Here is a 25,975-nt window from a genome sequence, read left to right as displayed (position 1 = left end):
TGTCTGAGTTGCAACAGTAGTTGCTTCCTCAAACCTGCGATAACAGTGCAAATCTTTGATCAAAAAGGGAACAAGACTCTCTCAGAACTTCACTTTGGGCGGCATGCTGAAGTTTATCATACTCGGAAAACAGCACATGTAGAAAACTTCACCCGATCAACAGACTCAAACACACAGCACTGCATATACTGGTTGTATACTGGTACCGCACAAATAATGGTTTAATAAATGTGTTATTACATGATATCGAACAGGCTCTATGAATAATGGATCAACTGCTCACATTAAAAAGGAGTCACTAAAAGTTAGCGCTTAAATTACGATAACATTACATCAAAAAAGCAAAACATTGGTCAACTGGTATTTTGTTCTTATAGCAACTAATCTTAAATGGTTGAATCACAACAAACAATAGTCTGTGACATGTTGGAGATAAACATTAGGCCAACCCATTAACTGGATCACCATTGGCCTGGCAGATGTCCCTTGACCACGCTGCAAATGAAAAATCACGAGTCATCAGCACTTTTGACCAATCACAGGCTGAATCGTTCATTGAAGTCATGTTAATCGGGCGATAGAGGAAAGATCATCAGATACCATCAGCAATTCAATCTTTCGCGCATCAGGACAGTGACGCTGAAGGCTGGAGAGCTTTAGATTCGAGGCATATGTCAGTTTAACAGAGCACCACAGGATAGAGAGCTTGTGAAGTAATTTCCAAGTTATGCAATATTCTGTAAATAAGTGTGAAACTGTGAGATAGACGCCACAGAAGAAACTGTACTGTACGATAAAGGCTTCATGTTGCATTACAGAATGGAAAGTTGTGTTATTTCACCTGTAAGTAAAAGAGATTGTCTTCCATTTTAAACATTTTAATCACGTCTGGATTTTGAATTTGTTTCATTTTGTCGAGTGTTTTGTTGAAATTGGAATGGATGGTTTTGTTGTACCTTTTCTAGATTGAAGTATATATGGCAGCCAATCATTTTCTAATTGAATAAATAACAAACGTGTGGAATGTAGATTTTCTGGTTTCAAAAAATGTAAAGTTTTATAAGGTTTAAATGTTGTATACTATACGAATGAAGAAAGCGACTGAAAGTTGATTTTTTTCAGTTATCAGAAGAAATAATCCCGTACGATCACGATGGTCGGCCGATGTACGACTTCTACTCGTATCTCACTCCTGAACCTGACACTCAAACAGGTAAACGTGAAAGAACCTCCTCAACCTCAACACCAGTTTGATTCTTGTTGATATCTAGTGTGATGCATATTGGTTCTCTGGAATATCTGTAAAAAAGCGTTAAGCGTATTTACTGCTGAAAACCAGAAACAAATTTTCACCAACCAGACATTCACTTGTTTCTTTATCCAGCAGGTGTTTATGAATACAACCAGTTCGAACCTCCTCAGGAAAACCAGTTAATCGAGCTGCACTCCACCCCATATCGCTATGTAGATGTTGAGTCTTACCACCCATCTGTAGACCCGGGGATGGGACAACTTCTGCCAGTAGTTCCACCACAGGTGGGTTTATCAAGATGGTTAATACTTTAATGACACTGTTGTGCATAAAACTATCGCTTTAAACGATCATTTCGTTTTATTTGTTTGTTAAAATGTGGAGAAATCAAAACAAGATTTTTAAGAAGCAATACTTTCTAAACAAGTAAAAAAATACACTTACTTGTATATACATAAGAACAAATCAAAAATCTCATGCAGTGTATTAAATGAAGTGCACAGGTTTTGTGTTTATCGTTGTTAAAAGAAAAGTCTCAAATCAAAAGATTCAATAAGATTTATTTTGCTTTTTAGAAAGTGTGAGTATTCAATAAAAAATGACAGAGAGAGAGATGTCATAAGTACAGGCGTTTACTGTTTGTGTCCTGCAGCAAATGTACCCTCGAATTTAGAATAAATAGAATAACATTCTCATTTCTTCAGAAATCTCTTACTTAACTGACCCAACATATTCTGAAACGCACGCACATGCAGAGAGAGATGTGCAGGATGTGAGTAGAGGCACAGACACACCGATTGCTCAACATCGTCTTTTCCTGACTGAATACTGTTGCCAATGTTACTATACAATTACACACACGCATGCACACATTTGTTCAACGCAGTTGATACAGAACAATGATCTGAAGACGCTTTAAGATCAATTGAAACGGTTATGCATTTGTCTCCTCATTGTGAGATGCTAAATAACGCAACAGTTACAGTACTAAGAATTAAAGCGTTTTCTTCTTATGAATATGCTTTTTAAAGAATACAGAAATTCTGTGATCACTTCTTCGCCCTCAGGTCTTTTTTTCACAGAAAGATATTTAGCAGAATGTCCATGATTCCATGTGTTCATGTTTATTAGTCACCACACGTGATTGTAACCAAACTATCAGGTGTCTTCAACAGACTTGAAATGTAGCGCACAAGTAACTTTTAACTCAACTTTTAGGAAGACTTTATCATTTTTGCAGTTCGGCAGCTCCATATTCTTGGATGAAAGCGCTTTGCGGATTTCACTTATATTCTACTTTATTAAAGGGATAGTTCGCCCAACAATGAAAATTCTCGGATTGATCCAAACCTGTATGCTTTTATTTGTTCTGATAAACACAGAGGAAGATGTTTGGAAAAGTGTCGGTCACCGAACAGATCTCATCCCCCATTGACTCCCATAGTGTTTATTTTGCCTACTATGGGAGTGTTAGTGTAAATTTCTCTTCCTTTCTGTTCAGTAGAACAAAGAAATGTATACAGGTTCGGAACAACATGAGGGTGAGTAAATAAAACAGAATTACATTTTTTGGGTGAACTATCCCTTTAATAATACAGCCGTGTTTATTTGAAACAATTGAGGCCGAATGGCAGAAATGTCATTTTTGGTTGAACCAAGGTTAAAAATGGATTTTTAATATATTTTAATGTAAAATGAATATGAAAAGCCAATGTTTTACAGTGTCTAGTGGCGTGTTTTTACGCTGTAGTATTTTGCAGATGGAAAGGAAATTCTGCAATGATTTATGGACAAACGTGATGTGAACTTGATTTGCAAATCCAGGGCCGCACCATTTTGTGTCTCTTTTTGTCGACACCGTGTTTTCACAGTTCCTCTTTCAATGTAAAGTCATTCTGTGGTTTCCAAGTATATAATAAAACTAATAGAAATTCAAGCTAAACGTGCATTTTCTGCTTCAACACGAGTCGAGATGTGGGAAACCGTGAGATTGAAAACCCAAGCCAAAATATTGCTTGATTCTTTTTGTTGACTAGTGAAAATAATTTTCGGGTTGTTGGTTGTGAATTAGACAATATCCATGTTGGTTGATGTTTTTGATGAGAGTAACTATAAGTATAATAGTAGTGAATATTTCTCTCTTCACAGTACACTTATGGTCCCCCTCTGCTGTACCCTCGGTCACCCGTCCCGCACTGCAGCACGGATGATGAGGAGCCGGGGGGCCGCAGTCCACCTTTTGAGGTGTCAGAAGGTGAAGAGGACCACGACAGACATCCAGGCGCATCGAGTGCTCTGATAGGTGAGTTTCAAACAGAAACACACCATCTCTCAAAGACCTTGTAGCTCAACCTGCAGAGCCCAACTTGTTATTCTTCAACTTGTCTACAGGACACAAAAGGAAAGTGCGCCTCTATCAGTTCCTCCTGGACCTTCTTCAAGACGGAGACATGCGGGACTGCATCTGGTGGGTGGACAGAGAGAGAGGCATCTTTCAGTTCTCCTCCAAACACAAGGAGACGCTCGCCAGCCGATGGGGCCAACAAAAGGGCAACCGCAAGATGATGACCTATCAGAAGATGGCCCGGGCTCTGAGGAACTACGGCAAGACCGGCGAGGTCAAAAAGGTGAAGAAGAAACTGACGTATCAGTTCAGCAGCGACGTGATGAGGAGAATGGTGATGGAGAGGAGGCAGTATCATCATTGATTTCAACTCTGGACATGACTCATGTTACTCTTTAAAACAGATTCAGTCTTGTGATGTAGATCGCTAGTTTTGTGTCAATTTTTAACTCAGGGATTTCATATTTCCAAAAATGTCTGCAGGTGTGCTTTTGTAAGCAAAGGGCCGATGAATAAACACGGCGTGATTTTATGGGAAGCAAATTAACTATTATGGGGTTTCACGCGCTTTTATGGGTTTAACCCAAGCTTATCTTTAACATTGGAGTTAAATGGCACATTATGGGGTGTAAGGGTACGCAAAGGTCTTGATCCAATACAGTACACCATACAAGATTTATGACATGATAGTATCGGGATATTTTGAACAAAATGTAAAAAACTATTTTGAGAACATTTTCGTTGCACAAAGAACGTTCAGGGTTTCATGAACCTTCTGTATATAAATCAATAAAAAATGATATAGGTCTGTAAATGACAACTAAAGGCTAAATACATTTTAGAAATGGTTTTAAATCCTGATAGAGCTTCTTAAAAAAAGCACACACAAACAATATAAACATCACATATGATGACGCAGGTCAGGTTGGTTGCTCAACCAATAGGATTAAACAGACGTCATATTGAAATGCTTCATATACATTTTGGGTATTTCGTCATGTAATATTATGAAAGGATGGCTTTCTGCATTGTAAAACCCAAGACATAGTACGAATAACTGCAGGGACATTATTGAAAATAGAGAACACTGTCTCTCACAGAAAACTGACAAAAATTATAAGTATTCACTGTAGTATACGAAGTATCGTTTTAACGTAAATGATATACTGTAATCATTACATTTGCCATCAATCATAATGCGTGGACTTTGCATTCAACTAATAATGAGTGTAAAATCGTATCATCTGAAAATATAACCTGTTGACCTAGAGAGACCTTTCCTTATTTTACATCATAATAAAAATGTATTTCTAGGTTTAAATTGATTTTGAATTCTAGATTTGCTCCATGCTGCCATCCAGGGGACATTACCAAGATGCCTAGAATCTCCGTATCCATTTCATAACATTGATGTTGTGGTTCTCTCTAAATATGTCATATGTGACATTCAGATACTTGTCGCATTTGTGTCTTTAAACAATCGTAATACCAAATCCCACCCAAATTAAAAATATTGTCTGTAATGATGAAAAGTGGATGCATGTGACAAATATGGCAAACATAAAATGATATTTTTTATAATTCTTATTTTAATTGTTATAAATCATTTTATATCAACTAATTTATCCATTATTCCTTTCTTGAGGTCGAGTTGTTAAATTTGTAAAACTTAAAAACTGGATCCGAACAGTGTACAACATGCTTCTGTTTCGTTAAAACAACAAAACCATAAGACAATACCACACATCAGTTTGTGAGATGTTGTTCTTTAGTCTTTTGGAAACAGGACATCTGTATCAAGTGTATTCTGCACCAATACTTTGAACACTTTAAGATTAAAATATCAGTACTTTCCCCCGAAACTAGCCTCATTCACACATATGCAATTCAAATCCTTACATTGCGAGAACATTTCAGTAAATGTAGATATTCAGCTTTCAGCAAAGCAGAATAAAGTTCCCAGTCATTTCCAAAACTGATTTAGCAGTATTTCAACAGCGGATCCTGTTCAAAAAGATCAGTTACCTTTCGAAAAATACAATTGTTAACTTTCCCCAGAGATTCAGTTAGATAGCAAGAGCATCACGATGATAAACAGTATTCATAAATCCACTTTTACACCACAGCGAATGATGATTCATGTTTCAAACCTTTGTGTGTTTGTTGTGCTGTGCGTAATAGCAAGTATGAAAACAACCAAGATCTGCTTAGATCCATCTAAATCTCTCTTCCCCAAGACGATGCTGTTTTGTGCTTTCTGAACGGTGAGGATGAATCGTCTGAAATGGAATCATCAGTTCAGTTTTTGGCCGCGTCTGCATGTCTGGGCCAGTTCTCCTCATCCAGAGCAGAGTCAAACTCTTCTTCTCTTTCTTTAGGAGGAGCTCTGAATCACATACAAAATACAAATAGAAAATCACATGCTTGGTTGGGATGCCAAAGAAATCTTTGAAGGTACAGTATAATAAAACAATGTGCTGTCATTTTAACTTCATGTTAGATTCAGGAAACATCCATGTGCGTGACAAAAAAAGTACATTATATATAAAAAATTATAATGCAAAACCAGAAGCAATAATCACCGACAAAGGTATTTTCTGTGTGCATTCATAAGAACAGAATAGATGTGACATTACTAAATAAATGACCAAATATTGACATCTGAGACTTTTCATGGTAAGGTTGACATGTGCATGGAATTACTGTATAAAAGTATAGTAACTGTAAAAGTAAATGCTTAATAAATCAACACCTACAATTTTTTAACACCGTCACCAAAATACAGATAGTTTTTTTGTGATTTCGTCATTTTCATAAAACAAAAAACAGATTTAATGCAAAAATATTTCTTCATATAACTTTGGGAAGACAGTTGAATGTTTAGGCTTCAAGACAAACAATACACTTAATGAAAGAAATGTCATTATTTACTTATATTTCCTACTGGATCACAGTTGGTACTATGCAGTCTCTTTTTATTATACAAAGTTATTATTAATATTAAGGGATAGTTCTCCCAAAAATGAGAATCGTCATTTACTCACCCTCATGTCATTTCATACCTGTATAAAGGACTTTGTTCTAACAAACGGAGTAACGATATTGGGAGGAATGTTAGCAATTCAGTTCTGGGACATCATTGACTATCATAGTAGGAAAATGAAATGGTAGTCCGAGGCAGGAGCGGACAGAGTAAAAAGTGGCCCTGACATCTTCAGCAAAACCCAGCTCGCAACATAACACAACATGCAATGATGCACTATAATTCATAAATGTAAATGTGTTTAGGACCTTTCACGCCACCTTGCAAAGTCAATAAAACAAGCAAGCAACTAAGCGACAAACAGAAATCAAAAAGACATAAAAGCCTGACTGAACATGTACATTTAATATAAAGTATTTATTGTGATATAAGGTAATGATTGGGTTTTACAAAAAGTAATTGTTTAGGATTTATTAATCGAGAAGAGAATAGAGACAACATGAACTCTTTTATTAGATTAGTCAATCTTTTAACATTGACGAGCACTTAACCGCAGCCAGGGAGGGCAGTACATTCACAAGCACAAACACACGCAGCACCCGCACGATCAACCTATTTATCCATTTGCATTGAAAAGAGATGTAATATTATGGCTTCTGACTTTTTGTACTGAGTGGGCCGGCCCACATTTGCCAGCGGCCCACCGGGAATAGAGGTGGGTAGTAACGCCATACATTTACTTGAGTAACATTTTGGAAAATATGTGGTTTTAAAGTTAAATGAAAAGTGGGAACTTTTACTCTTACTTGAGTATATCTCTAATAGGAAATCTGCACTTTTACTTCGTTACACTGCGTGACGTTCCTTTTGCTGAGTTTAGTTAAATGCACCGTAAACGCAAAACTCTGCAGGTTCACTTTAGTTTGACATGGTAAGTAGTTGTGTAGGCTACGTTGATATTAGGACTAGATTAAATTTACAGAAACGCTTGTCTCTTCTATGTTTGTCTGTTCTTTAGGCTCTGTGTGTATATTGCAAATATATCTGCTTATGATCATAATAATAAAAGATATTGAATAAATATCATTTTAAAATATGGGCATTAATATTCATTTTATGAATAGTAGGCCTATATAATCAGATACCAAGTAAATAGCTACTTGTAGTTTTTTTTATACTTTTACTCCGAGTAATTTATAAAACAGTGACTTTTACTTTGATTAACAATTTCTCTAGTTACTTGTACTTTTACTTGAGTAATGCTTTTGGCAACTCTACCCACCGGTGCTCCAGATGGCCAGTCCGCCACAGGTCAAAGGTGGCCCAGAACTGTTTTTTTTCCTAAATTCTTCATAAATATCTCATTTTGAACAAATAAATATACAAAAATTGTTCTGCTATGATTGCTCTAACAAATATCTTTCTTTCTGTTTAACAGAACAAAGAAATGCAAAAAGGCTTGAAAGAACTTGAGAGTGAGTAAACGGTGAAAAAAAAAGTCCTTTTTGAGTGAAATATAATTTTAAACTGAGGTTGCCGGCCCTTAGGTGTGTACAATATGTGATGAATATCAAAAAGATTGTACCTAATGTAGAACGGTTGACATTTCCCCTGGACCACCTCCTTACTCAGTTCCACAGCGATGATGTCAGACTGAGGCACTTCAAACATGGGCTCTAACAGGATCTTTTCCTGACGGACACACCACAGACATGAATGAGATCACATGGAAACATGTTAGACCAGCAGACGTTTGATTTGTGTCCTTTACCATGATGGAGCGGAGTCCCCTTGCTCCTGTTTTCCTCTCCAGAGCCAGACGGGCGATGGCCCTCAGTGCATCCCGGGTTACATTCAGCTCACACTGTTACAAAGTGGCAAGATTTTTAACAACTTGTAGAAAACATTTTTTGAGTCGCACTTGCCTGTGCAAAACAAGTAACAGATAATACACAGCTAGACGTGCGTTAATGGAAGACGTGGAGGCCTAGAAATCCTAACCCACGTTAATGGAACAATTCAATTGAATGCACACCTTCCAACCAATCAGAATCGAGTATTCAAACAGACCACGGTATAATCTGATGTGATGCTACAGCGAGATACACATACTTTATCCATACTGAAGAGAGCCTGATACTGAGGGACCACAGCGTTCCGCGGCTCGGTAAGGATTTGCACCAGCGTCTCCTCGTTCAGACTGTGCAGTGGTACCACCACGGGCAGACGGCCCACAAACTCCGGGATCATCCCGAATTCGACGAGGTCCCGCGCCTCCACGTGTTGCAGGAGCCGGTCTTTCTCATCCATCTCTGCCACCGCGTCCAGTTCATTCCCTGAGGTGTTGGCAAGATCGGCGGCCGCTGCTGCCCGGCGACCTTCGCCCAGGTTTGAAGGCGTCCCAAAACCAAGGTACTGTAGGGGGACCACGACACAGTACATTAACAATCAGGTCCATACTAACGTAACATACTATAAAAGTTGTCAATGTCACCTTTTCATTTTTTCTGCGGCTGATGATCCGGTCGAGTCCGTTGAAGGCACCTGATGCCACAAACAGGATGTTGGTTGTGTCCACCTGCAGCGTTTCTCCTCTCAACTTCCTGCTGTTTTTCTCCGGAACATTAATGGTGGTTCCTTCAAGGAGTTTAAGCAAACCCTGTCCAGATGAACAAATAAACAAGCCATAAAAAACTGTCCTTGCATGAACTGAAAGAATAAATGATGTATGATAACATACCTGCTGAACACCTTCCCCACCGACGTCTCTGAGCTGGTGAATTCCGGGCACGCTGCCGATTTTATCCACTTCATCCAGGAACACTATGCCTGCAAATGGACAATAATTTAACTCGTTGATTTTCGACGCCAGACAAAGAACACGAGAGATTTTGTGAAGAGTGTGCTTCTGACCTTGCTGGGCTTTCTCCACGGAGTAGTTGGCATCCTGCAGAAGTTTGGCTATAACAGATTCAATGTCCTCGCCCACATAGCCTGCTTGGGTAAGGGTGGTACAATCGCAGATGGCGAATGGCACATCCAGACATCTTGCCAGAGTCTGGGCCAGCAATGTTTTACCTAGAATGGTTAAAGTTTCATCACCAAAGTGCAAGAGATAAAAACATCTCCATTCAGCAGCCAGTAGTGTAAGATCTGAAATTAAGGCGTCTACACATTTGGTTGAAATTAGCCAGCAAGTGGAGCTGTCAAGTGATCATTTGTATTGTATCTAAATAATTGTATTGCATGTTTCCTGCCATTTAGAATCGTGTGGAAAACCCATACTGACCCGATCCAGTAGGTCCCAGCAACAGAATGTTGCTCTTTTCAAGTCTAATATAGGTCTGGGTGGAGTCAAGCATTTCTCCGCCCCGTTCTTCCTGATGTGCTTGCTTATTGGTCTGCTGCTGGACAGATGCACCCAGAGCGTTTCCATGGGTACTGACTCCAGCGATCTGAAGCAGCTCTGTGAAAGCAAGCAACACTGTCATCTCTTCATTCACAGATACAAACATGAACCCCTGCAGACTTATTAATGGTTGATCATAAATAATAGTCCGTCCAACATACTTACACGTTTTCCAACCAAAATAATATTATTTCTGCCTTTGTTTTTGTAAAAAAGTAATGCAAGAGCACTGTTCATGTTATATATGTGATGGGGGGAGATTTTGTTAGCTGTCACTATAATACAATTCATACGTCTGTCAACGGGACGTCCTAGTTTCCAAACCCAGACCAGATAATAAATATCAAGTAAACAGAGGTCTTGTGTCCTTGTGTTCTCGCTCTGCGTCATCAATAACCGTCAAAGTCCAGTTCCAATATTCAAGAACACAAGCACAGAGAACGCATGCAAGTAGCCAGATGTGTTCTCAATATCAAGGATGCAGTCTTGCACGCCTACGCAATCCGCTAGAAGTCCCAGAAGTCACTGCGGCGTGTCCATCCGAGTTTGTTATTCCGAGGCTGCCTCGCAAGACCGGTTTCCAAGAGAACAAAAGTCCGTTCTTTGCATTCTTGGAATTGGGAAACGGCCAATGTGAGCCAGCCAAGCTATGACTGTAACTGGGTCATTCTGATAGAGGTCAAAGAGCAAACCCTCACACACATTTTAACTTTCGAATAATGTTGTTGCTAAGCAGGATTGCCCACCTTTCTGCCATAAATTGTATTTGTAATGATTAATGACATCACATTACATGAAATGATCTGTATTATCTATTTAACCATGTGTTTTATAATACAATGAGATGGAATTCTAAAACACTAAAATATAATATAATATAATCAACATCAATACATAGTATAGATTTTATAAACTAGTTTTAATCAGATGGACCACAGTATTAGAAAACTTCCAATATGCCAGAAACTAAATAAATAGAAAATAGTTAAAAGTATTCTAATAAAAAATTACATTTCTATTATATGACTTACATTAATTAAGTCATAAAGCTAAAAGAAATTGTAATTTCTAAGACTATAAATAAATCAGCCTTAATAAATGATAACACATAAATAAACAATAATTATAACTAAATTACTAAATAATAAATGTTGAAATGGTTTATTGCAAAATTTGTGTAATTGTGCATTTTGCTAGTTTTTGAGATTTTAAAATGAAGTGCAAAAACAATGACTCACTTGTAAACCGGTATTCATCTTCTCGTATTTTGATCTCTAGCTCTAAAGAGAGAGAAGGACAGATAACTTGTAGTAACTTCTGCACTCATCAGCACAAAATGAGATATGTAACACTACTGTACGTGTAAAGCAAGAGTAGGGGAAAGCTCACAACATTCACACTGGAACCACCTACAGGCCCATGAAATACTATAGTTATGCTGTCGGACAAACGGCAAACTAGACAGCCCCAAAGACCACAAGAGAGTGGGCTCATGTGTACTGAGAAGTACTGTTTGAATTCAATTGAATGTTTCATTTCAGAAGCATTAAAGCAGTTCATGCTTTTTTTATTTGAAAGTTTCTCTACCTTTTTGACTCCAAGGCCCCCCCGCTGTATTCAACAATATTCAAAGGCCCCCCTCACGCTCAAAGAAACCAACATTTCTAACCAATAAAATATGTCAGAGCTTGTTATTAACTGGAAAAGTGTTTATTCAATATAAAAATGGACAAATAATGAGAAATATCCTATTTTAAAGTTGTTTTAATATTTATTTCATTGCTCATTTTAAATAGGCCCTTTTTACAATTACGTCATTCAACTCTCGCCTCTTCGCAAAGCAGTGTATCACAACTTCCGTTTCCGAAATTTAACAACAGCCACTGAAAATACAAGTGGTCAAAACATCGGTAAGATTATTATTGTGTTCAGTATCAGGCATGTTAATATTTCATAACGTTTTTGACTTACAGAATACGTATTCAAGTACTCATCCTAGCACCTTCGCAAACGCAAAAAGAAAACAAAACACTTACCTTCATAAGTAGACCTTCATCGAAGAGTTTGTATCCTTTATCTAGCTTTTGACCTTATCATCTAGCCGTATTTGTGGCAGCTTGGTAAACTCCATAATGAAGGTGCTAGCGGAAGTAATGATACACTGCTTCGCTACAGAACGGAAGATGCGTGATGTCATGCGAAAAGGGCCTATTATGAGTCATCCTGATGTCCCCCTTGGAAGTCAGCTTGGGCCCCTTTGTAGGCCAAGGCCCCCCTGTTGAGAACCACTGCTAGATTAAAGCAACAGTTTGTAAAAAACGCCGCTAGAGCGCGCACGATCATATCAACAACAACAATGGCGTAGCTCGATGACGCTGTTGACGGAGCGTGGAATGATGGGACCTGTTGTCTTCAACTCCGCTGCTGAGGGCCACCGGTCAGACGGGAACGAGAAATTATGTTAGCGGACGAGCTAAAGTAGTAACGTTTTATAAATGTAGCGTATAATTGTTGTCCATAATTAAGTGACTGCTCCAAACAAGCGTTTGTCTATGTATATACCCAAGGCTATAATAATCGTGCTTAAATACAGAACATACAAATAATTTGTATACTCCATTAAGTAGTTCAATCTGTGTAAGTATGTTTCTAAAGTATTCTAAACTCAAAGCGTGATCCAATATACGATTAGTTTTACCGGCTTAATTTACCTCTGGGAGTGAGAGAACTCTGTTTCTCTGCTTCTGCTTGCGGTCTGCTCACTGCTGGAAAGTTCTTGTAGATTCGCTTGTAGTGATTATAGACAGCGACTGCCAACACTTTCTTGGCATATGACTGACCAATGACATATTTGTCGAGGTAAGTAAAAATCTAAAAACATTGAGACAAAAGGACACATTGTTTATGGAGGAAATTGTGTTTCTGAAATGAATTATCCAACAAAACACAGGTATTGTACCTTTTTAGGAGGTGGAGGGGGTTTCTGAGCAAAAGCGATGTTAGCACGTTCTGAGGCGCCTTCGGTTTCCTTGCTCAAAGCCTTCTTAGAGTCAGACTCGGACAGAACCACAAAGAAGTGATGACACTTTTCACACTTTACGAATCGTGTGGAAGCTGCGTGGGTCAAGACCATTCAGTCAATGAGAAAAACATTCAGAATAGCTCTTACGACATTGTGTAAAAATAACTATTTTAATCATCTATAACATTGGCCAGGCCAAATACAGACACAGTGCTGACGTTTGTAGGCCAAATTTCACAAACATCACAGTAGCTCCTTTGACAAAAAGTCAATAGGATTTTTCCCTAGGCTTTGAGATAACCGATAAACAAAGTAAACCGAGATCAACAAAAGATCTTTATTAAGCTCGGCTTAGCTCGCGGCCCTCTTCCGGTCCTATTGTCCCGTCTCCTCCCCTTTCGCTTCCTCTTTTTGTTCAAAACGAAGTCCCCAAAATACAACTTTGTTAAAGTTCACCCAAAAATGATTCTGTTATCATTTGCCAATCCTCATGTCATTTCATACCTTTATAAATTAAATATATATCTATAAGATATTTGGACAATACTTTCCTTCCTGGATGATGTCACAGAACTGAAAATCTATTCTTACACAAATATCTGTCTTTGTGTTAACAGAACAAATACATTTAAACAGGTTTGAAACAACCGGAGGGTGAATAAATGATGACAGAATTTTCATTTTTGAGTCCCTTAAATACAATACCATACGTATGTGAAAATGAAGCCTTTAAAAAGGTAATTATGAACAACACCCCATTTGTTTTCATTCTGCTGTTCTATGTTTGTCAACCAATGAAATAAACATCAGATATTGGTCTATGATAAAAGCAAGTGAATGGCACTCACATACAAAATTCTCCACGTGTGTACAGAGATCTCCACATTTGGGACATCGCATCTGACTGCCGCCTTTCCCTGAACCTCCCTCTCCTGATGTACTCTTTCCACCGGCATCACTGACGCTTTTCTGCACAGCGCAAAAACACACCTCCAATAACCATTAAACCTCTGACATCCCCAACATTCTAACCTTCATATATTCATTCATCTTTTAAAAATTGTACCAATAACATTGCAGTTTGCTTTTCTCTGGTCCCACCCTTAATAAACAGTTTCAACAGATGTCTGCATGAATTCCACAAAAGTTTTACTTGTGCTTATGTACATCTTTTACTTATTTAAACAAAACGTACCCGTCCACCATCGCCATCTCGGGGCGTGCTGTCTTTAATAGCCAAACACACTGCTGTTTGTGAAAAGGATCTCACGAGTAAAACTTGAGCCGGGTGAACTTCAAGACATACTGGTTTAGTATGAGTGAAGAGCTGAACCCGGGACAGACCTAAACACAACACACAGCATAAAACAACAAACAATTACATGACTAGGGCTGCTTTTCGTTATAATACATTTAAAATAGCGTGAATATGAACAAAGGTACAGAAGTATCCGCTGGTCTTAGCCGGTCCTGCACTTGTTAGACTGGTCGGATTGTTTCAGGGGGATTTTGCCAAATGTTGCGGTATACAAAGAGATCAGAGGGCATTTGTAGAAATGGAATAAGGACATTGTGAACGCTGGTAAGGACTCTGGCTCACTGCACATGGGGACACTACTGAGTTTGTCCCATGACCCCCGATCAGTGCCCTGACTCCTGAACTAAGGAGATCATTGAGACTGAGGGTGTAATATTGTGCGATTACATCACTTATGCCAATGATGCTGATATAAGCATTGTTAAGAATAAAGGGAAAACAAAGAATTGCATTATAAATATTGCATTACATTGTTTCATAAATATATATTGTTTCAAATATATATTCTTCATGGCTGTCTCTGTTAGATTTGTTGAGATGTTTGTAATAATTAATTTAACATGTGTATACCAGTATATGTTATATTTATTTAATGGCATTGCTGATTGTATAGGCTGTATATTGAACCTCTAATATTTTATGTCAATGGATTTAAAGTTATAATTTCAATATGTGAATAGTAAGCCATAGTTCCCATTGGGTGTCACCTAATAAATCCTTGGGAACCTGCAAGCCTGGGAATCAAACTTGATCTTTGAGTTTTAAGTCTGGCTCTCTAACCATTAGGCCACAACAATCTTTGACCCGGTGCATCAAATATTCCCTAATTAGTGATAATAATATACTTCACTATTAACATCCTTTAACTGTTGGAATATTCATTTTAAAAGGTTAAATAATAAAGTTAATAATAAAATTAGTTGTGAATGCTGAATTGCGATGGGTGAGACTGGAAATGTAATTGTAATATTGCTGTAAAATGTACTGTATATACAGTAATATATGTAATCTGTGCTTCCACGCCCAGTTGACGCTCATTTAAAGCGCACGCATGCGCAGACGACCCCTAAAGCAAATGAAATGAACTGACCCAGGAACAGAAGTTATCTTCAGAGATCGAGTTGCTATGAACCGCAAGGTGAGTTTTTCAGCTAACTAACCCGAGTATGTCACACAACCAGCTTTCTGGAACCCCCGCCGGGTCTAGTCTGATACCCCGGTGTTGTTGTAAACAAGCAACGTTGCACACTGCAATTACTGATTGGCTGACGCTCCTCACGTGATCCATGTTGATCATTACGGGGGGATGGGCGGAGTTTGACAGTTGAAAAGATCGGACTCAGATCAGTTTAAATGTCTTATTAATAATGTCTCACGCGAGATGTTCTTCTAAAATCCATAAGAACCGGATGTGTGTAACACGAGCTGTTTGAACTGAACTGTACAGAGTCATTATTATCAATTCAAACATTCCAAACTCGATATTATATCATACTTCGCACGTGCTAGTTGTGTTGATTTCACAATTCTGTATATTTATCTTGTTTTCCGCTGTTGATGTTGCACGCGAGCTCATCTTACCGGTTCATTTATTCATTTCTTCTGGTTTGTATAAGTATTGGGGGTTTTCTTACCTTTATAAACGGACTTTATCACCCTCGCAGCAGGTCTGCACGCACAGGACATACTTAAACCTAGACGAAAATAAGGGGAAAATAATAATATATGATTTAAAAGAGCGTTGGCACGTTATCATTACCTTTACTGTTTCATACGCACGTATTAGGCATTGTGCACGCATGGTGCGGTGTGAAACATTACCAGGGTACTAAATGTCCGAGTCCTCCAAAACAGACGATTGTCTTTTGCCTGAACTGAGTCAACAACACGATCTCATCTGAAGAGAAGTTTGAAATGGTTTCATGTCAGTGTCAATGTGTCCGTTTCGGCTGTTACATGAGGTTTAACGCGATCAGTTTAACCTCCTGTTATGAAGTGGGTCACTGACGTGACGTGACGTAACGTTACATACAGATGTGTTTGTATCACATGACACCAAAGTGATAAAGTGGAGCCTTTGGCGAGACGTCACTTTACCATGAGACATAAATGACTTATTCCTGCAGAGGGCGCTTTACGGCTCAGAAGAGCCTATGACCAGGACGCTTCTTGTTGTGCCAGAGACGTTGTACTCTAAACATATCGTCTTTTGAGCACGACGTATCTGATGTATTCATGTAAATCCGTCCAGACCCGAACGCTCAGTGAAGAAGACTAAATGTAGGAAAACGACCCAAATGGCCGCACAGCTAAACCACGCCCACTTGATGGCACAATGCATTCAGGCAGGAGACATCCAGTGCTTTTATATTGTGGGAGGAGCCAACGCTCTTCTTCTTGAGCGCTTTACTTGATGTCGAAATAAATCACTCCGCCGCGTGACACGGTGCACTCCCGAATGCGTCCTTTTTAATAGTTTTATATTCTTATATTAGCATTATAATGTTTTAATAGTGTAATGTAGGTGTATTACATATCAGACAATGTTTAACGCCTAAAGAGAAATTAATTATAAAGAAACGACGACTGCACAGAATACATGAAACGGAATCATTATATATATATATATATATATATACATTTAATTTTACTAAAAAACAAATGCCTGACATCCGAAATAATTTCATTCCCATCAAAATAAAAAATAACATGACAAATTAACAGATTTGAAATAATAATTCAAACATATAGACATATTTCTTAAATGGCTTATTCACTATGGCTTATATTTCCTGTATGCATATTTATGCATCTTGATTGTAGTGTAACTTTAAAGTTATCAGATAGTGGACTGTTATCTTAATTCACATACTTACAAACCCGTCCAGTCCCTCCCAAACACTGACAATGACACATTTCTGCTAAAAAAGCATAGTAACTACAATCACAAACGCTCAAATAATAATAAACTGAGATCTAAAAATGATATCTGAAGGGATATCTGCTTTATTAAAGCGTGGCAGTCTCCTATGTTTTATATGGCTTTACTCTTGTGAATAAATGCAATAAGCTAACTGAAGTGTTTCCTATTTTCATTCTGGTTTGTAAAGTTCACAATTATGTCAGTTTTCAATATAGACACATCGATCTACGGCTACATTTGAGATGTATGTTTCCCTTGATTGTATAAGCTACACTGTCATTCTGGGCATGTTCCTTTGTCAGACAGCATAATGTCTGCTGCCTCATAGAATATGAGACGCAGGCAGACGCGACGTTCAGTCATGGAGCGTCTCTTTCATTTTAGCGGTTATATTATTTCGAAGCTCACAGTGTCGCTTTAGATCTCTGACCTCCAGAGGAAGTGAACCGCTCCATACCATCAGCACTGAATCCTGACCTGTAACCGACACGAACACAAAGCAAGAAGAAAAGTCCAGGTCAAATTTTATATCGTAAAAAAATATCCGGATCTAATTGACAAGGAACAGAACCCCACTAGAGATACACTTCCCAATATTGTGTCAAATTGAATTGAAACGTCATGAATTACCTGAGTCTGTTTTGGTTTGGCCTTTTGGCATGCCTAGACATCTGCCCAACACTAGAATAACATTCTTTCTGTTTAGTGTTTCTGTAAAGCATGAAGAAGTGATCGGAATTTAGTTATTTCACTTGTGACACCAACTGTGACACTTTTAATGCACTTAAAAAGAAAAGTGCAATGAAGATAGAAGGTGCTGGCTTTAATGGCCTTATATCCAGGACACCTTCCTTCATTGGCCGCAGGAAACAGGAAGTGTGTAGTGATTGGTCCGTACCTAGCAGCACGGAGTCCATGCAGCGCATGGAGTGGCAGTTCAGGCTGATGCTCTGCAGCAGCCGACAGCTCGAGATCTCCACCAGCAGAATGTATCCCGACCTGGTCCCGATCCACAGAGTACCGCTGTGCTGAACCATCAGACCTTTAACAGTTGCCAAAGACGACTGCATTTCTCGGCACGTTTCTTCACTCTGAACCTTTCTGGTGCTACTTAGTCTGTTGTGAGGAAACAAAGTGGTTAAAAGTAGGCGTGTCAGTAAATATGCGTGTGCGTGTTTGCTCACTTGAGTAATTTAGCACAGTCGATGAGGTTCACCATCCTCTCTGTCTTCTTGTCCCAGACTTCCACAGTGTGGCTTCCTGTTTTACTCACATACGCATGTTTGTCCACCGCTAATCGCAGTATACAAGCATCACTGCTGATACGACCCTGCTGCCTGAACATACAAACATGTCAACATCAGCACCTTAAAGCAAATCATTCCTTCCTAACTCACCCGTTACATCTGTGACCGGAATTTAAGCACTCAAGATTGAATTTAGGTTGCTGTCCACACTATGTCAATTCAACTTTAAAGGATTAGTTCACCCAAATAAATTTGAAGAAAAAGAAACATGGAATATAATGCTACGTTAGAGATGGAAATAGCTCATTCCGAGGTAATAAAAACATAACGCTTCATTATGTAAGGTCTTTATACACCTCTGAAGACATAATTATGTATATTATATTGCATTTCTGTCAATCGATCCTCCAACAAATTACACATTGGACCCAATGCTCATTTGTGTTATATTGACAGCAGAGTGTGTAGAGTAAGTACTCACAGATTGAGCTGTTTGAGTTTGGTGTTTATGCTTCTGCAGATGTCATATTCAACGGTGAGGGAGATGACCCTCGTCCCACAGGCGGCCCACAGAGCTCTGCGCTCCTGAAAGTGACTGGATGGGCCGAGACACATCAGCGGTGTGCTCACATCCCCAACCTGCAACGTTTTGACTGGGGCGCCATTCTTAACCTGTAGTCAGAAAACATGTAAAACCACTGTTAAAGTAAAAAAGAATTATTATAATTACATTTTGAATTACCAATTTAGTTTATTAGCTTTTTAAAATAAGTTTTAACCAAAGTCCGTTTACGGAAGTCGGGTCACTCGGCAGCCATTTTTGCCACGTCTCCGTTCATTTTAATGGCAGTGGTGCATGTTGTCAATATCTTTTATCTTTGTTTTATCTCAAGCATAAGCAGATAGCAAATGTAATAGACTTTTGGGGTCTGGACACCACATTTATTTATTTCCAGGTTTTTCCATGATTGTGGGAATACTGGGAATAGGATTCGGTTTTAAGGCTAATTTCCAAAAATGAATACCTTCAAAACTGAATCTTCGTAAATAACTAGCGTTCCATCAGCTGTCCCCACTAACAGGTAACTCTTTAGGCATCTGAAGAATCAAAACAGAATTTTGATCTTAAAGCATCTCTTTGCAGTAGTCACGTCCCTGTTGAGAGGTTTGGATGTGTTCACCTGTGCTGAAGGTCCCTGTGGAAGTACAGTGATGTCACAGAGTCTGTCACACTCTTCAGACAGTGCAGAATCTCTGCGCTCTGTGTGTCTATAATAAAGAGTGAACCAGACTGAGTACCAGCGACTAACCAGTCATGATGTGACCCTGGAGCTCGGACCGTCGCCAGACACAGGACAGGACTGCTGTCAATCTCCTGCAACAGGGTGGAATGTAAAATACTGAAGCATAGTGAGGGTTTTTCACATTAAAACTGAAAATCGCCAAACCAGTAGTCCTAACCCAAAATTTACTCATGAAAATTATTGTTGACAATACTGGATCTTTTGAATATCTGGTACTTGTCTCAAGCTCTTTCCAGTCTCCAGATCCAGTGATGTCACACATCCCAATTTCTGGCTGCTGCTGCCGCCTCCGATCCACACGCGGGCATCTATTTCTCTGTTAAAGCCAGAGACTGCAAAACACTCGCCAGGCAAACCCAACACAGTCAGCTCTCGCAGCAAACACAACGTCTCTGCAGAGCGCAGATGGTCAAACACCTATGAAATGCACAGAGAAACTCATTCACATCACATTTAAACATCTCAGTCCTCCAGTGCACCTTATTCAGCTCAAGTCAGATGGCGAACCTGAGTGGAAGTGGGTCGGTCCGGAGGATTTTCCCTCAAACAATCCCTCATCAGGCATTCAAACCCCGGCCATGGTGAACAGCCATAGTATTTAACTGGATCTACATGATGGATTAAAAAAATTATAAAATTATAAGGCAACAAAATATTCCATATCTTTTCATTTTCAACTTTTTTGACAAAAATTTGAATATTGCATAAAAAATGTGTGAATAAAGCAGCATTTCCATCCAGTAAGTCGAAGAGAACAAAATCACAAGTTCTTGATAAACTGATGGCAAATATCACAAAGTTGCTGAAAAATTTAATGAAAATTCAGTCATGAATTACTAACTATAAGTCTTTGTTTGGTTGAACACGGAGAAAGATATTTTGACGAATGCTTGAAACCAAACCCATTGTCAACCACAGTAGAAAAAATTACAATATTAGTCCAAAGTGCCCCAGAACTGTTTGCTGTCCTACATTCTTCAAAATATCTTCTTTTGTGTTCAACAGCACAAAGAAATGATCAAGTATTTTTTCTTACTATGGTAGTAAATGGAGTCCAAGAACAGTTTGGTTATAAGCACGCTTCCAAATAGGACTGGGTAACAATTCTGATGTTCCGATTCGATTCCGATTCACAAGCACTCGATTCGATTCGATTCGCGTCAATGATTATCGATTTAATACAAATCCTATAGATATTTCTAAAAAAAGATCTGTAAATATCACATTACAATGGTGAATTAAAGAATGCAATGAAGAGCCACAAACCTGTATATTAAACTTAAAACACACTTGGGTGTATTGAAACACAACAGGTGGTCTTACATTTAAGATACAGTACAACAAAATTAGATGTAAAGAGGGGCTGCAATCATATGAACCACTGCCTTTTATGTGAAGGTGATGTAAATTCTTCATGTTAATGAAGCAAGGAATGAACGATATGCTCCCTGTTGTAACATCCACCCGTTGTAAAAAGAAAAGTGACATCTAGTATCTCTTTAAATAAATCACACACTACAGGATTAGAGCGTAAAGCCTTATATTGACATGCAAACCTAAAAGAAACTCGGCACATCACCTGGAAGCTTTCCATGCACAGCCACCTCATCAAACTCGCTGGGAAACTTCATCCCATCTAATATCCGCTCGCCGTGAGTCAAAAGATCGTACATCAGCAGACCAAAAGAGTACATATCCGCCTGGACGTTATAGATGACGTTTCCTCGAGCCACTTCAGGTGCTCTGAAGCCTGGGAGTGGTGAAGAGTCAAAATGAGCATACACTAAACAAACAGCCTGGATAATAATTACTCTAAATGAATGTAACAGGGGACCTGGCGTTCCTTCCGAGCTGCGGACCCCCATGCTGCAACAGTACTGTGCTATGCCATAATCGGTGATCTTTGCGATTACCTCGCAGTCTGTCTTCAGGTTAAACAGGAGAATGTTGTGCGGCTTCAGATCCCGGTAGATAATCATGGAGGAGTGCAAATATCTGTGTGGACAAAGCAGGGAATAAAAATTGAATAGAAGTAAAAGGTATCTGTGATTTTGCTTTCTTATATACCCACCTAAGACCATCCGCCACATGCAGTGCAATCCTGTGCTGGAGTTTGCGGCTAAGGCTGTCGTTTTCACGTTCGAACAGCGAGTCCAGAGATCCACATGGTGCCAGTTCCATCACCAGGATATAGGGGTTACACCCGGTGGCCGACAGCCTGACCAGACTTGGGTGACGCAGTCTCCCGAGCACTGACAGTTCCTGCACATAAAAAATGTTAAAGGAGCAATGTGGAGATTTTAGCGGCATCTAGCGGTGAGGTTCAGAATTGCACTCCACCCCCCCTTCAAAGCACTATGGTGGCTGCACAAACTAAGATGTCATTGCAATTTCGCTTCTTTGCTGAAGAATTTATGAAATGCGCTTTGTAGAGCAGTTTGTCTGTTTTGGGCTACTGTAGAAAGAACAGTGTTGGGGAGCAGCTAACTACAAGTAGCGACGCTACTAACTTAACAAAATTTTTCAGTCGCTTGACCGCAGCTCAAGTACTTTTAAAACAGTGTAGCTTTTCCAGTTGTTAATGACTTTTTAAGAAAGTAGCGGTGTAGCGCGACCAAAGGACATTTCATTCAGCCTTCAGAGCAGCGCTGTGTAACGTCTTCATCTTCCTACTGTATCACAAACTGAAGTGGTTCATTATTGCCTGCAGTAACTATGTATTGTAGCTTTACGCTTTACTGAGAAGAGATCGGGGAGAAAGGATCTACATAAATGGGTAAATATTTAAAGCTCGAAACACCCATCCAATTAAGTATTAAATATTAATCTTATGTAATGAAAATAATAAATAAACAACACAATGATAATGGTATGTTATTACATTGTTTTAAACTTCACATCACATACAAATATAGTATACTTTAGTATTTACTATAGTACATTGTAGGATATTACACCTGTAGAATATTATTGTAACTATAACACTCTATTAACATTAGCTATAGATAATTCATACACTTTATACATTTTGTAGCTTACTTTAATACTTACAAAAGTAAAGAAAACAGTACTGTCTCTACAATATTTTAATACACTTTAAATATTATACTCCTGTATTTAAAAAAAAATGTTTCAAAGAAGCTAGCTACTTGTTATAGTAACTTGTAGCGTAGCTACTTTATCAGAAGGTAGCTTAGCTATAACTTATCTACAATAATTAATGAGTAGCCTGTATCTTATCTAACTTTAATTTCAGAGTGGCTTCCCCAACACTGGTCCCAACATGGCTGAATTGCATGTAAGGGGATTCGCGGTATATGTAGATAGAAATAACAGTGTTTCTGCAACATTAATGTTGCCGTGGCATTCGTTCATAATTTGTCTGGCCATTGTTGCTAAGTTTGTACCTTACACTAGATTTAGGGACTTTTCTGACCCCTTTAGCGGCTTTTGTTCCGAAGACGTATATAACGACAAACCTAGCGTCTTTTTGGATAAACCGTTCATTCGGTGGGAAAACTACACACTGGTCCTTTAACTTCAGACAATTATTTCTAATGTCAAAATCATATATATTAATGCAAGTAGAAAGTGACTGACCTGTCGTAGCAGCCGGTGAACATAAAGTGCAGATGCATGTTTGTTAAAAATCTTCACAGCAACCTCTTCATTCTTGTACACAGCTTTATATACAGACCCGAAACCTCCATCGCCTTCATTAAACAAAAAAGATCTTACATTATGATTCCGTTTTCTTCTAACCATTCCTCTTTTCTGTGTCTGGTTTATTGAGAAGTGATGTAAGGCTGTACTAACCCAGCAGATACTCTGCAGAGAGCTCCATCTCCAGCTCTTCTGGGTCCAGTATGATGCTGGAAGGCTGGTCACTCAATACCAGATCTGGAGAGATCTGAGAGATGGGCAGAGTACAACTGGGGTCATCTGGGTTCACCAGCAAACCATCTTAAAGACAAGAAACCAGACAAAACATCCACTCAACAGGTGACCAGCGAATACAGACCAAGCACTGGTTATGAAAATGTGTTGTGTTGATGAACATGAGAGAGAATGGACAGAGACCTGCATCAATCCTGGTCAGCAGATCTTCCAGCAGGATCTTCTGGTAGCTTTGTCCATCACTAAAGCTGTACAGAGCCCATTTCTTCAGCAGCGTTTCTCCAGCACCGAGAACATCGGTGGCGAGGAGACCAGGAAACCACTCCTCCAACAGAGAATCAATGTGATCCACCACCTGTCCCAGCAACACACGACCTACATACAGAGCAGAGTCTTTCTCATTAAAATCACCATGATCCTCACATCAAAATAATCACCATCACTGGACCACCATCATTTCACATCCATCTTCTTCAGCAAGATCATATCACCAGCACCACTAGAATATTCTCTCCGACAGCATCACATTACAAAAAACAATCACATCACCACCATCATCATCAGGAACACTATAGCATCACCTACATGATCGAAATCATTACCATTACATCACCATAATTATTGCCATCATAATCACCACAATCACCTGACAACCAGCATCGTCATCGGCGCTATTGCATCACCTCCCACAATATCGCGTCAAAATCCTCACCTTCACAAATGACATCATTACCGACACATCACCACAACCACCTCCGTCACATCATTATGACATTACATTTATTATCATCCTATCAAAATAACCACCATCATCATCATTACAAACACTACCTCCACCATCATATCACAACCACCATTATCATCAATAGAACCCCCATCCATCCCTATAAGCACCTGTATCATTATCACGCCACTATAACATCGTGGTCTAGCAGGTTTTGCCCTCCCCTCCAGCAACATGTCACTGAATATATATTTAAATCTCCCTCTATTTTGTTAGCGCCTAATTTTCAATGATCCAAATCAAGTACCCCTTATTTTTTGAACCGCCTCATTCTAGAAGCTGTTTCACTCGGATATACGTCAAGATAGGAAAAAGAGATAATCACAACCTGCTGATCACCATGATCACATCACAATCACGTCATCACCACAACTGAATCATTACCTCTATAGTTATCATCCACGTCACTGTGAAAATCGAATGTTAAAATCATGTGTCTCTCACCTTTGCGAGAACAGGGGACAGTGATCTTAATAAAGCTAGATGGGTTCTCCTCCAGCGACGAGGCCTCCACAAGACAGTAAGCCTCAGCAGACCAGCTGAGATAGATGCCCGTCCTCCAGTAGATCCGATTGGGCCTCAATGCTTTCTCTAAAGGACACACACACACAGAAAAAAAAAAATCACATCCTTAATCAAATAGTATCACAAACAAAGCTTACTTTTACATTCAGGCCATGACATTACTTAAAGATGTGTACTCAGAAAGAAACTGCTTAACAGTCTGTTCACTGGGGATTGAAGCTTGCTGTTGTTAGGAGCACGATCTACCAGCTGACCTCCACGAAAACTTGAGGTGGTCAGTTACCTCTTCCATACAGCATGAATGAGGACACCTCCAGCAAATGGCTGATCTGTCTTGACCAGTAACCCATGGGAAAGTATGGCATCTCATATAGCCGAACGATGACCTCTGACTTCTCACAGTGAGGAAGTTCAATCACTGGTCTGTGATCTGAGAGGCTATGAAAACACCAAACACAATTTAACAAAACAGTTCTTTTAACATAGTTTTTATATCAACAACAAAAAAGTTGTAACCTGCTGGGTACAAGCAACTGATCGTCTCCGAATGGCAGTGCGATCTGGAACTTCTCCAGCAGCTTGAAGTAGTGAGAGAGGTGGGCACGAGGGAAACATCTGCTTTTGTCCAGAAACTTCACCAAGGTGGAGCGCTGAACCACGCCTCTAGCACTCTCCCACTGACCTGAGCTCTTCAGGGTCAGCGTCTGTCAATATACAAAATAAATATTGAGAAAATTACTGGTGCAAATGTTTTAAAGAAAGCAGAGCCATGTGTGTGTTTGTGTTACCTGTGAGATAATGCTGCACAGCCATTGTGGGTCAATAAAGTACAAGTCCTTTAACTGCAACGCTGGATCGTCGAAGTGCAGAAGAACACCTGGAGACAAAAGAGTTCAGTGTCTGACCCTCTGCCGCATATTTCACATAAAATGGCAAATGAGTTTTCCAAAATCAAAAGGTCCAGGTC

The 25,975-nt window shown here is 39.2% G+C and overlaps 3 protein-coding genes across 7 annotated transcripts in view; 1 reads left to right on the top strand and 2 right to left on the bottom strand.

The window, feature by feature from the left end:
- The first annotated feature begins 534 nt into the window (after positions 1-534).
- On the top strand, positions 535-5,454 carry spi1a (Spi-1 proto-oncogene a). Of its 2 annotated transcripts, none has more exons than XM_079449872.1 (5): positions 535-843; positions 1,123-1,213; positions 1,385-1,536; positions 3,401-3,554; positions 3,644-5,454. In XM_079449872.1, the coding sequence occupies exons 1-5, from the start codon at positions 805-807 to the stop codon at positions 3,958-3,960; spliced, it is 753 nt and encodes a 250-aa protein (XP_079305998.1). In that variant the 5' UTR covers positions 535-804; the 3' UTR covers positions 3,961-5,454. The 2 variants fall into 2 exon arrangements, with proteins under 2 accessions (XP_079305998.1, XP_079305999.1); XM_079449873.1 differs by having other exon boundaries at positions 1,388-1,536; positions 3,644-4,705.
- Positions 5,174-16,364, bottom strand: clpxb (caseinolytic mitochondrial matrix peptidase chaperone subunit Xb). Of its 2 annotated transcripts, none has more exons than XM_079449871.1 (15): positions 16,150-16,364; positions 15,963-16,022; positions 14,206-14,354; positions 13,859-13,979; positions 12,948-13,102; positions 12,700-12,859; positions 11,227-11,268; positions 9,869-10,045; positions 9,493-9,657; positions 9,320-9,408; positions 9,074-9,238; positions 8,692-8,994; positions 8,351-8,443; positions 8,165-8,271; positions 5,174-5,982 (listed from the first exon to the last, which is right to left on the bottom strand). In XM_079449871.1, exons 2-15 carry the CDS (start codon positions 16,012-16,014, stop codon positions 5,895-5,897), a joined length of 1,866 nt encoding a protein of 621 aa, XP_079305997.1. In that variant the 5' UTR covers positions 16,015-16,022; positions 16,150-16,364; the 3' UTR covers positions 5,174-5,894. The 2 variants fall into 2 exon arrangements, with proteins under 2 accessions (XP_079305997.1, XP_079305996.1); XM_079449870.1 differs by having other exon boundaries at positions 16,108-16,360.
- A 632-nt stretch (positions 16,365-16,996) lies between these two features.
- lrrk2 (leucine-rich repeat kinase 2) overlaps positions 16,997-25,975 on the bottom strand; it is a 23,492-nt gene continuing 14,513 nt past the window's right edge. Inside the window, exons 33-51 of one of the 3 annotated variants that reach the window (XM_079450826.1) lie at positions 25,797-25,885; positions 25,525-25,712; positions 25,292-25,446; positions 24,928-25,074; positions 23,883-24,074; positions 23,619-23,765; positions 23,403-23,515; positions 21,874-22,064; positions 21,637-21,797; positions 21,382-21,552; positions 20,310-20,410; positions 20,019-20,219; positions 19,680-19,873; positions 19,524-19,596; positions 18,980-19,170; positions 18,436-18,588; positions 18,150-18,367; positions 17,882-17,962; positions 16,997-17,728 (exon numbers count right to left, since the gene is read on the bottom strand). In XM_079450826.1, the coding sequence (XP_079306952.1) occupies positions 17,607-17,728; positions 17,882-17,962; positions 18,150-18,367; positions 18,436-18,588; positions 18,980-19,170; positions 19,524-19,596; positions 19,680-19,873; positions 20,019-20,219; positions 20,310-20,410; positions 21,382-21,552; positions 21,637-21,797; positions 21,874-22,064; positions 23,403-23,515; positions 23,619-23,765; positions 23,883-24,074; positions 24,928-25,074; positions 25,292-25,446; positions 25,525-25,712; positions 25,797-25,885 (2,888 nt within the window). In that variant the 3' untranslated portion in view covers positions 16,997-17,606. Of the gene's footprint in view, positions 17,729-17,881; positions 17,963-18,149; positions 18,368-18,435; positions 18,589-18,979; positions 19,171-19,523; positions 19,874-20,018; positions 20,220-20,309; positions 20,411-21,381; positions 21,553-21,636; positions 21,798-21,873; positions 22,065-23,402; positions 23,516-23,618; positions 23,766-23,882; positions 24,075-24,927; positions 25,075-25,291; positions 25,447-25,524; positions 25,713-25,796; positions 25,886-25,975 lie in introns of those variants that run through there. The other 2 variants (XM_079450827.1, XR_013786311.1) reach the window with 2 other exon arrangements.

This window comes from Barbatula barbatula, assembly GCF_947034865.1.
Source record: "Barbatula barbatula genome assembly, chromosome: 25".
Taxonomy (NCBI): domain Eukaryota; kingdom Metazoa; phylum Chordata; class Actinopteri; order Cypriniformes; family Nemacheilidae; genus Barbatula; species Barbatula barbatula.
Note: the sequence above shows the minus strand (reverse complement) of the source record. Positions and strands in the feature narration are given on the sequence as shown.

Excerpts from the sequence above, each read along its gene's own strand:
- spi1a (XM_079449872.1), top strand. The coding sequence starts at position 805 with ATGTTGCATTACAGAATGGAAAGTTGTGTTATTTCACCT. Across the intron at positions 844-1,122 it reads AAAGTTGTGTTATTTCACCT|TTATCAGAAGAAATAATCCC; the intron begins GTAAGTAAAAGA and ends GATTTTTTTCAG. Across the intron at positions 1,537-3,400 it reads TGCCAGTAGTTCCACCACAG|TACACTTATGGTCCCCCTCT; the intron begins GTGGGTTTATCA and ends CTCTCTTCACAG.
- clpxb (XM_079449870.1), bottom strand. The coding sequence starts at position 16,129 with ATGCGTGCACAATGCCTAATAC. Across the intron at positions 11,269-12,699 it reads GAGTTCTCTCACTCCCAGAG|AGCTAGAGATCAAAATACGA; the intron begins GTAAATTAAGCC and ends CTCTCTCTTTAG. Across the intron at positions 8,444-8,691 it reads CTCTCTTCAGTATGGATAAA|TGTGAGCTGAATGTAACCCG; the intron begins GTATGTGTATCT and ends ACTTTGTAACAG.